This window comes from Opisthorchis viverrini (assembly GCF_000715545.1).
Source record: "Opisthorchis viverrini unplaced genomic scaffold opera_v5_677, whole genome shotgun sequence".
In the NCBI taxonomy this organism is placed as follows: domain Eukaryota; kingdom Metazoa; phylum Platyhelminthes; class Trematoda; order Opisthorchiida; family Opisthorchiidae; genus Opisthorchis; species Opisthorchis viverrini.
In genome coordinates this window covers 1-14,764 of record NW_008752340.1, presented here as the reverse complement: position 1 = coordinate 14,764, position 14,764 = coordinate 1, and the positions used below count along the sequence as shown (strand labels likewise).

Genomic DNA, 14,764 nt, shown 5'->3' with positions numbered 1-14,764 from the left:
GTACGCACTATATACTGATCATCGAAAGTATTAATGCTGATTTCTTACCAGGTGTGAATGTGTGACCTGATTTAAGGTGTGCGAATTATTTTTAGCCTGCGCATGGCTTGATTGGTGCAAAATACTAAGGAGTCTATACCCGTGCGTACCTCAGCGAATATGGGCAAACCACCGGTCAAGGAAACTTAGGACCTTGTTAGCATATTGGATCCAATAAATGGGCTGTGAGGGAAACATCCACTTGTAGAAAATTTCCACAGATAATTCACGTGTGAGTAGTATATTCTACGATGGGAAAATTATTCGCAGCTAAAAGGAAAATGTCACAGGAACTTATCGTGTCGTTCAACAGTTCACATAAACACAGGCATATAGTCTACAGTCAGCAAACAGTTCAACCAAGCGTATATCCACTGATTCAGCAAGAAGTCAGAAAGTCACGCCGAAATTTTGTTTATTGCACCATTTTATATTTTATGCAATGATTAGCACAATGCAACAAACGTCGTTACATATGCAATACAGTTATATTATGTAGTTTTAGTTAGGGAAAATGGAAAATAAATGTAACAACGGATTATAGACACTACGCGTGTCTCCTGTTTGTTAAAATGACATCCTGGTACTAAGTCCGTTGCACTTAAGATAGATGCTGACCTGAGGTCATCCAAATGGGCATCAAAGGTGGATTAATTTTTGTCCTGAAAAGGAGGAAAACTGAGAATATCAGAAGGATCTAGCCATATCTCGATGCTACCCGGATTTTCCATCAAAACTCTGAACGTCCATTTTCCCACTCGCCCCTCCAGGAAATAACTTGATATCTGTGTAGGACTTGAGATTCGTATTTCCAGCATCTGCGTGAAATTTCTCGAAGTGTTGACAAGGATGCAGCACGCAAGATTACAGTGCGCCATGACACACTCGTCTCCAGAGAACATTTGAGAATATATTTAGGCACACCGTTAACAGTCATGCGTAGGGTGGTAAAACTTGTACTTCTTCCTAATCATTATGGCGTATGCCATGTAATGATGGTGTTTTTGACGTAGTCGAACCTGTGCTTTGAAGTATCGCTCCTGGGAGGGTCGTATCTTTGTCGTGGAAAGTACCACCTAGACGATTAAACCACTGGGGGCGTGGCGAGTTTCACGTTTGTTGCAAAGTTGATGTATTGTCCATTTCTTTCTTTTTCTAACCAATGGTTACTGTAACGACGGACCCGTCAAGGACCAGATGAAGCATGTGTAGTCAGTGAACCCATCAATTCTCAATGACATCCTTTACGACAGAAGAGCCGTTTGGAAGCCACCCATATCTGCCAGCTGAATATGCTGCAAAACAAACGAATAGTTCGACAAATACGTTCACCTGAATGCGGATTCGATTTTGACGAAAGAATTAACTAAATCCACCCGAAGCCCTATCTATGACGATATTCCACAACTGAGTGCGCTGTACGAAGCTGCCTTACTTTTTGATGTAAGAGATCACCCAAAAGTCCATAAGAACTGTTGCCATTTCAGTCCTCCTTAACGCCGATTAGATAGCACTCTCCTGTGAATTCTGTTAGACGCATGATCACCTTCAACCTAAAGTGGATGGATTTCACCCGGTACCCTAATTCTCACACGGTTTTCTGTTTGAATGGCTTACTTGTACCCCACTTTATGATCGCTTCCTATGAGTAACTGAAATTCGATGCACATAACGGCCTCACGGCAATTTAGAATTTAGACTGATCAACAGAAATGTGGAGATTCACTTTTTGATCATAGAAAGACATTGGCATTTCACTCATCGTACAGTTCTTGCTAATGTACGTTAGCCCATGTCCTCAAATTGCTCAAGCTTTGACACTTCTTTTTTAAGAGGGACAGAACCTTGCCGTGAAGACATGTAAGTCCTGGCATAAACCATTTTGAGAAAGTTGAACTGAGTGTGTTCACCTTGCTCTACAAGTGAATGGTGTGGCAATTTCGTTTGAAATACCAGAATGTTAGCGTCACGCCATTTTCGTATCCAAGCCGGTCGCTTCACTTTGCTTGCTAAAGGTTAACCGATAAAATGCTGCCTTTACGCGCATAGAGTCAAACAAAACTTCAGACGACCTTAAAAGCTGTCTAGTCCACCTAACGGTAACAAACTTCTAGATGCGTCTTAATGTAGTATTCCCCGGCGGTCCTAGTTCTCTCATCAAAACGGGTTTCAGCGAAGGAAGATAAACGAAACACACACCTATCATCCAGTGAAAGTGGATTTCGAATCACGGAACCAACGACATGAAATAACCTTCCCAAGAATCTACACACTCCATTCCATAACTACTGAGTGGATCGTTCCACTTAGTGATACAACTTTTTTTATCAGTCAGCGAGTGAAATCCCCTCTAATCATAATTTTATCGTCCTCTTCGATGAAATTCAGTTTGCATTTTTGCTGTTTTTGGTAACAGACAATACGCGACCGAATCGTAGATAGGTAAACGATTGCGCCAGTGGGCTACCGAAACGTGGAAATGCTAATCGCGTAGTTTCAATACAATACTTTCTAAGTCCTTCGTTTCAACGATCCAACAGCAAAGTACGACAAGGTTCAGAACTACTTAAGCCGCACACCAGTAGGTGAAACATAGTCTACGTTAAGTCACCGTTACACTGGAACACATCTGGCAGACTGCGGAGTCACAGGTTGTAAACGGAAGTCACTTGCCGGAAACCCCACTTTTTCGCTTCAGAACCTCAACCATTATTGTGATAAATCGGATTAAATTTAAACAATTTCGCACTAATTAGTTTCTGCTTGAAAATGCTGTATCAAACTTTCCATATGCATACCTTTCCGGTCGGATTTAAAGAGNTCTGTGGGACTGTAGCTCCAAACGTTTACAGCGAACAATTTTGAGGGTGTTTTGACAAGGATATGAGCCCGAAATGAACTGTTGTAATGAAGTGACTGGCTGCAACGTCTTCAGTGGGTAGCCCAATTTCAAGTAGCTCGGATCAGTCGAAAAAGGACTTGTAACGCCCTACCTGCGCCGTCGAACCGACCAATGATTTGTGAGAAATTCAGATAAAAAGCAGCGCAAATCGAGATCAGGCCTCTTACACACTTTGCTGCACTTTCCATAATGAAACTTCATGTTCGCACTCTCTAAATAAATCAAAATGTCCAACACTTCGCTCTACCGTTGCGTTCCCAAGATCTAACGTTAGCTGCCGCAGGCTGACCTATGGGCTCTAATGAAAAATTTCCACTCCGGCATTTTTATGGACATTAGTCGTGAGCAGACAGCGGAGACCTGCGGAAAACATGGGAGATGCAGTTGTTGTGCGAACGCACACCGCCATCGTGAAAGCGAATCGCTATTGCTTTGGTTGCGGCTATATAGTTATACTGGACGGTTCTAATTTTCACTAAGCCAAATTTTGTGCAACATCAGCCGGTTGGTACCAAACACGTGAAATAAACATTTAGCCAGCTCTATTGAAATAGAAAACTGTGGCTCTATCTTACTCAGCCATTCTATCGACTAGTTCTTGTTAGTGAAAAAGTTTCGGAAATTGTTTACCCTTACCACAATTTCTATTTGGATTTGAATAAACCTTTCAAACGATCAAAAGCGGAACTTCCGATTTGGAAACCCGCCACAACAATGGTCCGGTTGTATGAGGGTCATCATTGAGTGGACGGTTCTGCAACTCTTCAAAAAAGTTCGTTGAACCGGATGGGAATTATCATATCTATGAGAATATGGTTCATTTTACCTTGTCACCATGATCATTACATTGTGTGAAGAGGGATCAACATGATACTATGTCACACTTGTAGTCGGTGTTATTGGATGTAAATAAATCACATCCGTTCTCTTTATGAAACTAACCGATACTGACTGAGCAATTTATATTATTGATTAAACTTCATATGGAAAAAGGTGTCTGGGTAATGGAACCTTTCGAACATATTTCATAAGCGCCGCATGCTGTTATGGAAGGCAGCCAATGAACTGGGAGGACTTAAAAGGGAATAGCGGGATATTATTTCGAACGACTGACAGATAGTTTTAAACAGTATAGAACCATCATTACCGAGAGGTGACTGAGGTTTTGGGTAGTCACATGGAAGCCTAAGCAAGGCAAGGGGTAATGTCGGTCTCATCGGATAAATCCACAAGAGGAGAGCAGGTATGTGAAATCGGAAGTTGGATGCATCGGTGGTAGCCCTTTTTAGCCTACCTGCCCCGCTATATGCGGCAAAGTTTGGCGATCCGCCAAAGACGCCACGCAACGATTAGTGTGGCTTCAGAGTATATTTAGTTGCGGGTATCATGTTTGTGTGTCAGCCAGGATGCTGACAAGTTGTCCAGACCTAGATAGGGTCCTCGAACTAAGTTTTGGCCGAAAATTCTGAACCCAAGCCAGCGAGTTTCATGGAAATACAAGTTGGCTGACATTTTCGAAGAACACCTCTCCATGCATTTTTAAAACCTGAAATAATGTGATGGGAAAATAAAGTCATACCACTGAACAATCGGGTATGGAGGACTGCGAGTGTCACGTGGATACCACTCAGTATACCTTAATAGGACAGGGAGACAAACCAACTGTCACAATATGGTAGGGACCAACATTTGATAATAAATGTTTGAAATAATTTGGCCGTCTAGCATCCCAAACTGACCTATAGCAGTAGTTGAACCGTGGCTTGAGCGCTGCGTGGAGATGCCAAAAGCAAGACGTTCGAGTGGAGTCAAATGTGGTTCTGCGTGAAAGCCTCTAAAGCCAATGAGAAACCGGGGGTATATGATCGATAGGTAAAAACGCGAAGTCTTGCTGGTCTAGGGCGTGTGAGTAAAAATAAGAGGTTTGTCCAAGCAAGCCAGTGGCCTGTAAGTGTGGGTTTCGTTTGAATACGTTTAATGACAGAGAATCTGGGTCCTCTCAAGCTCTTGAATCGACAGGTCTCAAAAATTCAGGCGCCAGTTGCACCAAATATCGTTCGACCAATTTAAATGGCCGCCACTCGAATGCGTTGTGCCCCAAAGGCCTTTGTGTTCTTGTGGGCGGCAGCGTGACAGTTCCCTGTTTCATGCGGCAAAATTTGGAACCAAGACCTTAATTTCTCACACTGTGGCAGTACGAAAATTTTGATACCGACATATATGTGGAAAAAAGATGGATACACCTCAGGTTAACATGACCTGCCAATTTTTCTTTGTCAGTTTCAGTCCGCGAGTATTGTTATCTTTGCCGTGGTACACATACAACTTAAACGTCTATCACAATCCATCCAGTCTTTGAAGAAAGCCAGGCGCAGACAGCATAGTGCTCAAAAAGCGGTGAACAATTGATCTGTTTACGCGTCAGCCTCTTCTGCAGTAAGAGTACGACAATAAAATGTGTAGAAACAGCAAACCTTATGCTTAACGAAATGGTTCCGGATTGTGTGATCTGCACATGCAGCTGGCTGGAATTCAAAGTTCAACAGGTGGAAGTTAGGTAATGCTTCTATAATCAGTAAAGTTTAGCAAAAGAGAGCTGAACGTATCAGTCAGAGACACGTTGCTAACAGAGTTTTGCTGCTAGTATCCGTGGGTGACTAGCCATTTTTTGGTTATTTTCGGCAATCGCTTTTGATTATGCTAGCTGCTCTATGCCGGTGGGGGAAATATCGCTGCTTTCATGGAATAAACATGCTGGTCACTTGGAGGAAACGCCTTGCTGTAATCATACTCCAGTTTTATAGGACACTACCATATTACCCCCAGAACGCCTACCAACACAATCTTTGGACATTGCCGTTTGTTCGTTGGGTTGATCCCCAAGGATCTCCTGGGCACGAGGGAAACTTGTGAACTGAGTTCCAAATAATGTGACCCGCCAGAAAATCGTAGCACACATGCCCAAGTGTCATTAGACCCACATCTCTGATAAAATATCAAGTGAATTATTTCACAATATGTGGTGGTCGTTCAGCTTATCCCAAGCTCATCAGCAGCCGATTCAGTAATCCATTTGTTGACTGTGGGAACGCGATATGTTAATTGAGGCATCCTATGTCTATTGAGTGGATTTTTATCGAACGTCTACAATGCTTTTGTGCAGGCGTACATAAATAGCAACTCCAAAATCTGGTCTTGCCGTGTCATTTTTCTGACAGCCTCAGAATTTTAATGAGGTGTGCTTTATTATTTCAAGCGCTAAAAGAAGACAAAAGTAATTGGACGAACCCATTCATTGTTTTTAAACCATATTTGGTCCTGTTCAAAATGAACTGTTACAAAACGAGGCCACGAGCAGTTAAGTTGCACCTGATCTTTTGGAGTTAGCGCATGGCATTGCGAATCATCGCTTCCAAGGTATAAGTGCCATTGTAGATTCCGGTAAGGATTCAAGTAATATAGACCTGAGTAAGCGAAGTATCTCCCACTAAACATTTGGTTGAACTATTCAGGATGCTCGCCCTATGTTACACATATATGCAATCGAACCGGAACCTATTCGCTGACCACTTGAACGAGCCCCACTATAAGGCAGATTTTGCCAACTTGGAGATTTCTCGAACGGCATTGGTGCACACAGAACAAGAATGCAACCAAAAACCAGGCCCACATTTCGGCGTACCACAAAATAAATGTAGCTATTCACTCAACTGTTGTTCAAGAAGGAAAAAATCAGATTACATTACGAAACGTGCTCACGCGCACTAAGTAGGTGAACGATATTTGAATTCTTGGATCACATGATGCAGTTTTTCAGTACGATGTGCGTAAGTTTTTTGCACCTTTAAACGTGTAAAATGCTGCTGAAAGATAGATTGGGACAAAACCCAAATCTTATGCTCGAGGAAAAGTCGGTCGATATGATGTACAATTTCACACATTTGGGCAGCTGCATTAGGCTCGACAGGCTCCAAGGAAAACAAAATAATGTCTAGAAATTAGGAGGCCATGTTTAATGTTACTAACCCCCTTTGCGAGTTCGAGGCGCAGTCGTTACTTTTGAAATGTCTCCGTATACCGATGAGAACATCACATCAGTAAGGTTGAGGTAGGCCAGATTGTAATTGGTTAATTTCACTCTCCCATCACGTACCAAGCACTCCAATCTTACGCTGATCAGGTAATGCGCTTCGTGTGCTAAACGAACGGTTGCCCTTCGATCTGTCCTCCCGTCCATCAAGAACTCATCAAAGGAGATTTACGGCAACTTAGATGTATGTCCCCAAAAACATAAACCCAGAAATAGAAGTCACCTTAGCAAATATGTGGCAGTGCCGTAGGATAGCCTCTTTGTTCCACGCCGGTCGCTTTACTATACTTGCTAAAAGTTAACCGATAAAAAGTCGCCTTTTCACGCATAGAGCTAAGTGGAAATTCAGACGAGCTTACAGGCTGTCTTATCCACCTTACAATGAAACCTTCTCGATGCATCTTAATGTAGCATTCCCTGACAGTCCTGGTTGTAGATTATTACGATTTTTGGCGAAAGAAATAAATAAATCACACATCTATCATCCAGTGAAAATGTATTTCTAATCACGGGACCAAGGGCATTATAGATCCTCTTCGAGAATCCACCCGTTCCATTCCATAACTACTGAATGGATCGTTCTAATTTGTGATACTCCCTCGTTTTCTTAATGAGTGCGCAAAATCCCTTCTAACTTAATTTTCTCATCATCTTTAATGGAGTTCAGTTTTGTTTCTTGCTATTATTGATAACAGACAATACGCGACCGCATCGTAGATAGGTAAAAATTTTGCCAGTGGGATACGGAGACTTGGAAATGCCTTTTGTGTGGTACCAATTTGCATCAGTTTCTAGAAGGTTCGTTTCAACGACTTAACATCAAGTTACGACAGGGTCCAGAACTACTTAAGCTGCACACCAGTAGGTGACACTTAGTATACGTTGAGTAACTGTAGATATGACTGAGGAACAAAAACTAGTATTGACTGCCGAAGATGTGGAGCCAATCTAGGTGTCCTTATGACCACTGCCTACTGGTACGCATCTAGAAGACTGTGGAGTTGCTGGATCACAAGTGCGTGAGCTGTAAACGGCAGTCGCTTTCCGGAAGCCCCGGTTTATCATTTCACAACCTCATTCCTTGATGTTATGAATCGGATTAAAATTAAGCAACTTCGCACTATTTCGCATCTCCCAGAAAACACTGTATCAAACTTTCCTTATCCAAAACTTTCCGGTCAGCTTTGAGGAGATTTGTAGGACTGTGGCCCCACAGGTTTACAGCGAACAACTTGGAGGGTGTTTTGACAGGAATATGAGCCCGAAATCAACTGCCGTAATGCTGCGACTGGCTCCAACGTCTTTAGTGTGTAGCTCAATGTTGGGTTGTAACACCTCAACGAAGCCGTCTAACGGACCAACGGTTTGTGAGACATTCAGACAATAAACGCAGCGAAAATCGCGATCAGGCACTTTCCCTAATGAAATTCCATGTTCGGGCTCTCTAAGTAAATCAAACTGCCCAATACTTGGCTCTACCATTGCGTTCCCAAAATCTAACGTAAACTGCGCTGTGAGCTCCAATGAAAAATTTCCACGTCGTTTTTTTCATGGACATCTCAATCAGAGTTCCGATGAATTGCCATAGTACAGGGGGAGATGCTGAGATCTCTGCCATTTCATGTATTCTGTAATGGTGCCCACTGCTGACTCCAGATTTTAGCTGTCGGTCTGAGGCCACATGGTGAGTTCGCTTTTCCGTTTGTTTTAAATGCCATTTAACTCTCCCAAGATTTCCAAAAGGAGTTTAGAACATAGAGTAACTTGGTGTTAATCAATCGAAATACAACCAGGACACCATGACCAGCCTAATGCACAGGAATGCGTGGCCAGTTGAGAAGGCTGCCTCATTAGCCCATTTTCTATACAATTAATATGTTTCTTGTTAGTGGGTGGTCCATATCCACGCGTAGTTCTTGCCTGTGCACAGCTTGATTTGACGCATACTATTCATTGAGAATAAATCTGACGGCATTTGATGTTTTTACGGGCTTTTCTTCTGGTCAATTGAGGCCTACCACTTACAAACCCACAAAATAGCTACGCATACAAGTAAAAAGAGGATTAACGGAGGCCTCGGGGTAGAAGCTTGGAGATCATTCACTCCAGGACCTTTTGTCTCGAGGGGACAGCGGCCACCTGGAGAGACCATGGGAGATGCAGTTCTCGTGCGAACGCAGACCACTGTCGCGCAAGCAAATCATTATTGCCCTAGCTGCGGCTAGAAAATTATACCGGACTGCTCTAATATTCACTAATCTAGATTGTGTGCAAAACCAACCAGTTGGCACTAAATACGTGAAGTAAACCCCTAACCGGCTTAATTGAAATCGAAAACTGCGGCTCTATCTCACTCAAACATTCTATCGATTATTTCTTGTTAGTGAATACGTCAAGGAAATTGTTTACCTGTACCGAACTCCCTATTCGGATTTGTATAGGTCTTTCAAACAATCAAAAGCGGAACTTCCGGTTTTGAAACCCGCCACAACAACCGAATGAGGGCTATCAATGAGTGGGCCGTTCTGCAAACTATTTGTGTAGTTCGTTGGGACAGATAGGAATCATCATATGTGTGGAAGTGTGGCTCATTTTAACTGGTCACCATTTTTTGAAAATAAATCAGCGTGGTACTATATTACACATAGTGGTGGTCACTAAGGGTAAGTTCCTTAACTGCGTTCTATTTATGAAATTAGTAACCAAGCAAATTATATTAATTGATATTTTTGTGTGGAAAAGATGCCTGAGTACTTGAGCCCTTCCAACATATTTGATAAGCGCCTCACGCAATAATGCCAGGGAGCAAGTGAATCAGAGGGATTTAATAGGGAATCGACAAAAGCAATGTCAGAAGGGGGTATATTATTTCGAACTAGCGACAGGTAGCTTCAAACAGCGTAGCACCATTGTTTAACACTGGAACTTCATTATGCTGAGATTGTTTCCGCGAGGGCTGAGGCTCTAGGCGCCTGTGGACAAACCAGAGCCTATGCAAAGCTATAGGTTCTGTCAGTCTCATCGGATGAACCCACAACGGGAGAGAGCAAGATGGAGGCACCGGTGATAGCCATTTCTACCTAACTATTGACAGGTGAACACACGAAGGTTTGCTGGTATAGGTCGGATGACTAAAAATGGGAGAGATATGCCCAAGCAAGTCAGTGGCCTCTAAATTGTAGGTTGAATGCCAGAGTCCGGTTATTCTTCGGCCCTTGAATGGTCAGGTCTTCCGAATTCAGATTATAGTTTTACTAGATATTGCTCGGCCGCTTTAGATGGCCGACACTTGAAAGCCTTCGTGTTGTTGTGGGTGGTAACGTTACAGTTCGCTCATTCAGATGAAGTAATTTAAAACCAAGTTGAACCACTACAGTATATTTGGTACACATGTAATAGACAGAAAGTCACTTCTTTGGTTGACTTCACCCGTCAACTTTCCGCTTTGTCAGTTTTGGTTCGCTGCGAGGAGGGTCAACTCCTCCATGCTACAGATCCAACTTCAACATCTATTGCGTTGCATTGGTACCTGGTTGAAATGCCATCCAGAGTTCAGCATGTGGAAGTTAGGTGGTGCCTCTATAGCCAGGGCAGCATAGCAAAAGGCAGCTCAAGGTGTCAGCCAATGACACGATGCTAACAGAGTTTTGCCGCTACTATCCGCAGGTGACTAGATGTTTTTAGATTGTTTCCAGCAATTACATTTGATCATAATAGCTCCTCTATACTGGTTTGGAAACTATTAAGTCAAAGTAGATCCAATGATTTACACTGGCTCCACGCAAAGTATCTAAAGGTAGTGGAATCCTTGTGTGCGATGGCAAGCACAAAGAGCGGCTTACATTCAGGTAAAAACGAATAGGGCCGTACAAGCGGAAAAACACCAAACGGGGGTCAGGCTATACACAGAAAGGATAGAAGAAAAGTTACTAAAATCTTGACTAATGCGAAATGTCAGATATCTGGACCTCGAACCCCGGAATGGTACTGGATGTACGCAAATATTGGGCCGTACAGGCGGAAGCAACAAAAAGGGGGTCAGGCTGTACACAAAACGGATAGAAGAAAAGTTACAACGATCCTGACGAATGCATGTTTTTTTATACTTTTATCATTTTGCCTGTCACGTTTTGTCACCCAGAGGGGGATGTGTAGGGTTCTACAACCTCTGTTGTGGTCAGCAAAACCAGTCGCCTGGCTCAGGTCTGAAAACGCTGACCTGTTTAAAAGCGGTAATTCAGGTGCGTGCAACATGTGCTCATGAAATAGTAGGGATACAGTTGGCACGAAATGTCAGATATCCGGAGCTCGAACCCCAGAATGTTTCTGGATATACGCAAAACTTGAGTTCAGTGTTTTGCTTTGGACGCGGAATCACCATGCTAATTGCGCATGGAGAATGGGATAACTATTCATTAGAAAACGACCTAAACACCAAAGAGTCTTTGTTGTACGAAAATTATACAGGTAAGTTTGAAGACTCGAAGTAATTCCTGTAATTGGAAATAATATCTAAATGAAAATTCCGGACTATGAGACGGAATGCAATAGGGTTTTCTTTGGAGTAATCTTCCCGAAGCTACAAGCTGCAACGGACTGACTGGCCTAGCCAGTGGCACAAGAAGTAATTTGTGACTGCCTCACTTTTAATGCGGCTGCGCATAGAAGTTTCTTTTGGAATCGCCCCAGACTATTTGGTTTTCAAAGTACTCTGACCCCATTGAATAATGTACCGCTGGTCATGGTCCACCATTGCATAACTGTAGCAACGCGACAGTTTACTTATTACCCCGCTGACGACTGGGTAACTGTCTGGTGGGGGTCCACAGTTGTTTTGTGCAGATATACATAAACAAACCCTGGAAAATCTTGATTTGTGATGTAAGTCATTCCAACATCCTTGGAACTTCTAATAAGTTTTTCTTCATTACTTTCAGAGCAAAACGGGGACAAAAGTCATTGGGCAAACCTATTGGTTGTTACGAAACGAATAGGGCACGAGTAGTTCAACTCCTTTGGGCCCTTTAGAATTACATTATTGCATTGTGAGTCATCGCTTCCGAGGTATAAAGGGCTTTGTATATTCAGCGATCAGGTTCAAATACATTGGATCTGAGTGAGCAATTGGTCTCCCACCAAACATTTAGGTGTGCTACTCAGGGTACTCGCCCTATGTTGCACATACGCCCTGGAACCTGCAACAACTCGGTGAGCACTTGAACGAGCTCCGCAATAAGGCAGATTTTTCTAACCTGGAGATTACTCAAACTGGATTGATGCACATAGAACTAGAATGCAACCAAATGGACACAAATTTCGCCCTACCATATAATAAAGGTAGTTATTCACTCAACTATTGTCCAAGAAGGGAAGAAATAGTCAGATTATATTGGGTAAAATAAACAACCACCCCGTTCGTTGGTTGGTTGTCAAGTTTACCCTACTCATCAATTCACGGACACATCCTTTAACTAAATTCGCTACACCCAAGGGTACCAGAAAAGTGTATCTTCTGTCACTTCGTTTCCTCTGTTTCATAATCTACGCACTGCTATTGTTACGTCTATTGTCTGTGGAACCTCGTGAATTAAGGTGGTTCCGAAACATTAAGTAGTTGAATGATATTTAATCTTTGTATAATATGCTTTAAAAACCCAAACCAGTTTAAACAACCTGAGCAGTTTTGCAATACGATGTGTGTAAGTATTTCGCACCTGTATCGTGTAAAATCCTGCTGCAAGATGGGTTGGGACCAAACCAAAATCTTATGCCTGGGGAAAACCGGTCGATATGATGTAAAAGTTTGCACATTTGGGCAGATGCATTAGACCGGAGTGGCTCGAAATAAAAACAAATCCCAGAAATTAAGAGGCCAGGTTGGAGGTTACTAACCTCCTGCATAGATGTGGCTAACATGATACCGGCTTGGATGTTTTCGAGCTCGAATAATAGCCGTCGCTTTCGAAATATCTTCGTATACTGATGCGAACAGAAAATCAGTAAGCTTGAGGTACACCAGATTGTCCTTGGTGAATTTCCCTCCCCACCACAGATCAACTAGGCAAACGTCAGAGCTTACTCTGATTAGGCAATGCATTTCGTGCATAGGAGGACCGTTTGTCCCTGAAGCTCCCATTTAGCCCATCGAGTTCTCATCAAAGCAGGATTACCTGACACTTATAGGTATGCCCGCCAAAAACATGAACCCAGAGATAGAAGTGGCCTTCGCAAATGTTTGGTAGTACCGTATGATAACACATTTCTACTCTTCCCACTTCAGGTTATCTGGAACACTTGATAAGTGAGGTACTGTTAATAGTTGTCACCTATTTGACTTCTGTTGTAGTTCGAAAGATGTTTGCAACTCTAACCGAATTCTCAGTTTTCTCGACTGCACGTGACTGTTTCCTTCAAAGACGCACAAACAGCTGGACTTTATGCGTCCATGCTGGCAATGTAAGTTATTCTGAAACGCACTGCACGCGTACGCGAACGCAGGACGCATTTGTGTATAGTGCTCACTATTCGGGAAAACATCCTCAGTATGCATGCTGTTGCTATATTCACTTACATTGGCCAGATCTTCTCAAACAAATCAGAAAATCCAATAAAACGATTAGCACACGTTCGATCAATACCCAATAAAAGCAAGCGAAGCACCAATATTTTCACATATCACCTACACTGTATTTTAATGCAAGTACAAAAACTCTCCCACAACAGCGACCTTAGCTCTTAGCTCTTTCCAACATTTTTTTTCTATTTCAGAAACTTTGTTGGCCTTAAAAGTGAGATTCATTATCATCATCATCATTGTTATCATCACTATCGACAGCATGATATAAACGCTCAACACTGACGCTTCGCTGCCGCATAACCATGATTTATCTTAAAGCCTTATTGTAAGAACAGAGTGTGAAGCTGGACGAGGAAGGGACGTGGAGTCACGTTGTTACAATAACCTCGAGGTACATATACCTTCAAACACCAATTTAACAATCTGGAGAGAAGCTCAAAACCAGAACGCCACTGACAACAGATGGCAGAAATATCTTGCATCATCTCCAATCGTGCGTGGAGAAAGATCACGAGTCCCCCTCCTGAAATACGAGTATTGCCGACAGCACTCAATCATTTTGTGATCTCTTTCGTAAACCACTGCTCGGTCAGGAGATGGTCACCTTTCTGATTCCGCCACTTCCAATGTGGCACGAAAACAGCTCTCCCTTCGGCAAACGATGGTACAGCATACGCAACATATGGCCTAACAAACCCACTTTCTGGTCACATTCTTCAAGTAAAGTTCTACTCATACAACCGAAACCTCGGATTCGCCGACATCATCGCACATGGGCTATGGTTCTGAGACGAAATTTGTCTACCCCCCAAATAGGCCTCATTTCCGTTGCCCCAACATGACAAATCTCAAAACCAAACAGCAAAACGGGTCGCATTGCTGCTGCTACACTGCTAAACACGTCCCTTGAAATTCAAGAATACACCGCTTTGACGCTGTAGGTGTCTCAAATTAGCAAACACGGTGCGAGCCTTGGCGATTCCTGCATTGATGTCATTTGTCTCACTAAAATATAACTAATACAACTTCCAGGATACGTGAAACCGTCTGAAAATTTCAGTGTTTCTACCTCTATCGTAAGTGGCGTGCTCAGTGGCTCTATGCACAGAAGAATTACCTTGCGCTTTGTGCAAAATGCACACCAAACGACAAAATG

At 42.8% G+C, this 14,764-nt stretch overlaps 2 protein-coding genes across 2 annotated transcripts in view; one reads left to right on the top strand and one right to left on the bottom strand.

Moving 5' to 3' along the window:
- Nucleotides 1-13,010, bottom strand: part of T265_15633 (hypothetical protein) — a gene marked incomplete at both ends in the record, with an annotated part of 69,249 nt that extends 56,239 nt beyond the window's left edge. Inside the window, one exon of the mRNA XM_009178820.1 lies at nt 12,924-13,010. Coding sequence (XP_009177084.1) covers nt 12,924-13,008 — 85 coding nt within the window. The remainder of the gene's footprint in view (nt 1-12,923) is intronic.
- T265_15632 (hypothetical protein) overlaps nt 1-13,487 on the top strand; it is a gene marked incomplete at both ends in the record, with an annotated part of 76,099 nt that extends 62,612 nt beyond the window's left edge. Inside the window, 2 exons of the mRNA XM_009178819.1 lie at nt 11,173-11,498; nt 13,312-13,487. Of these exons, the coding sequence (XP_009177083.1) occupies nt 11,173-11,498; nt 13,312-13,487 (502 nt within the window). The remainder of the gene's footprint in view (nt 1-11,172; nt 11,499-13,311) is intronic.
- Between the last annotated feature and the right edge of the window lie 1,277 nt (nt 13,488-14,764).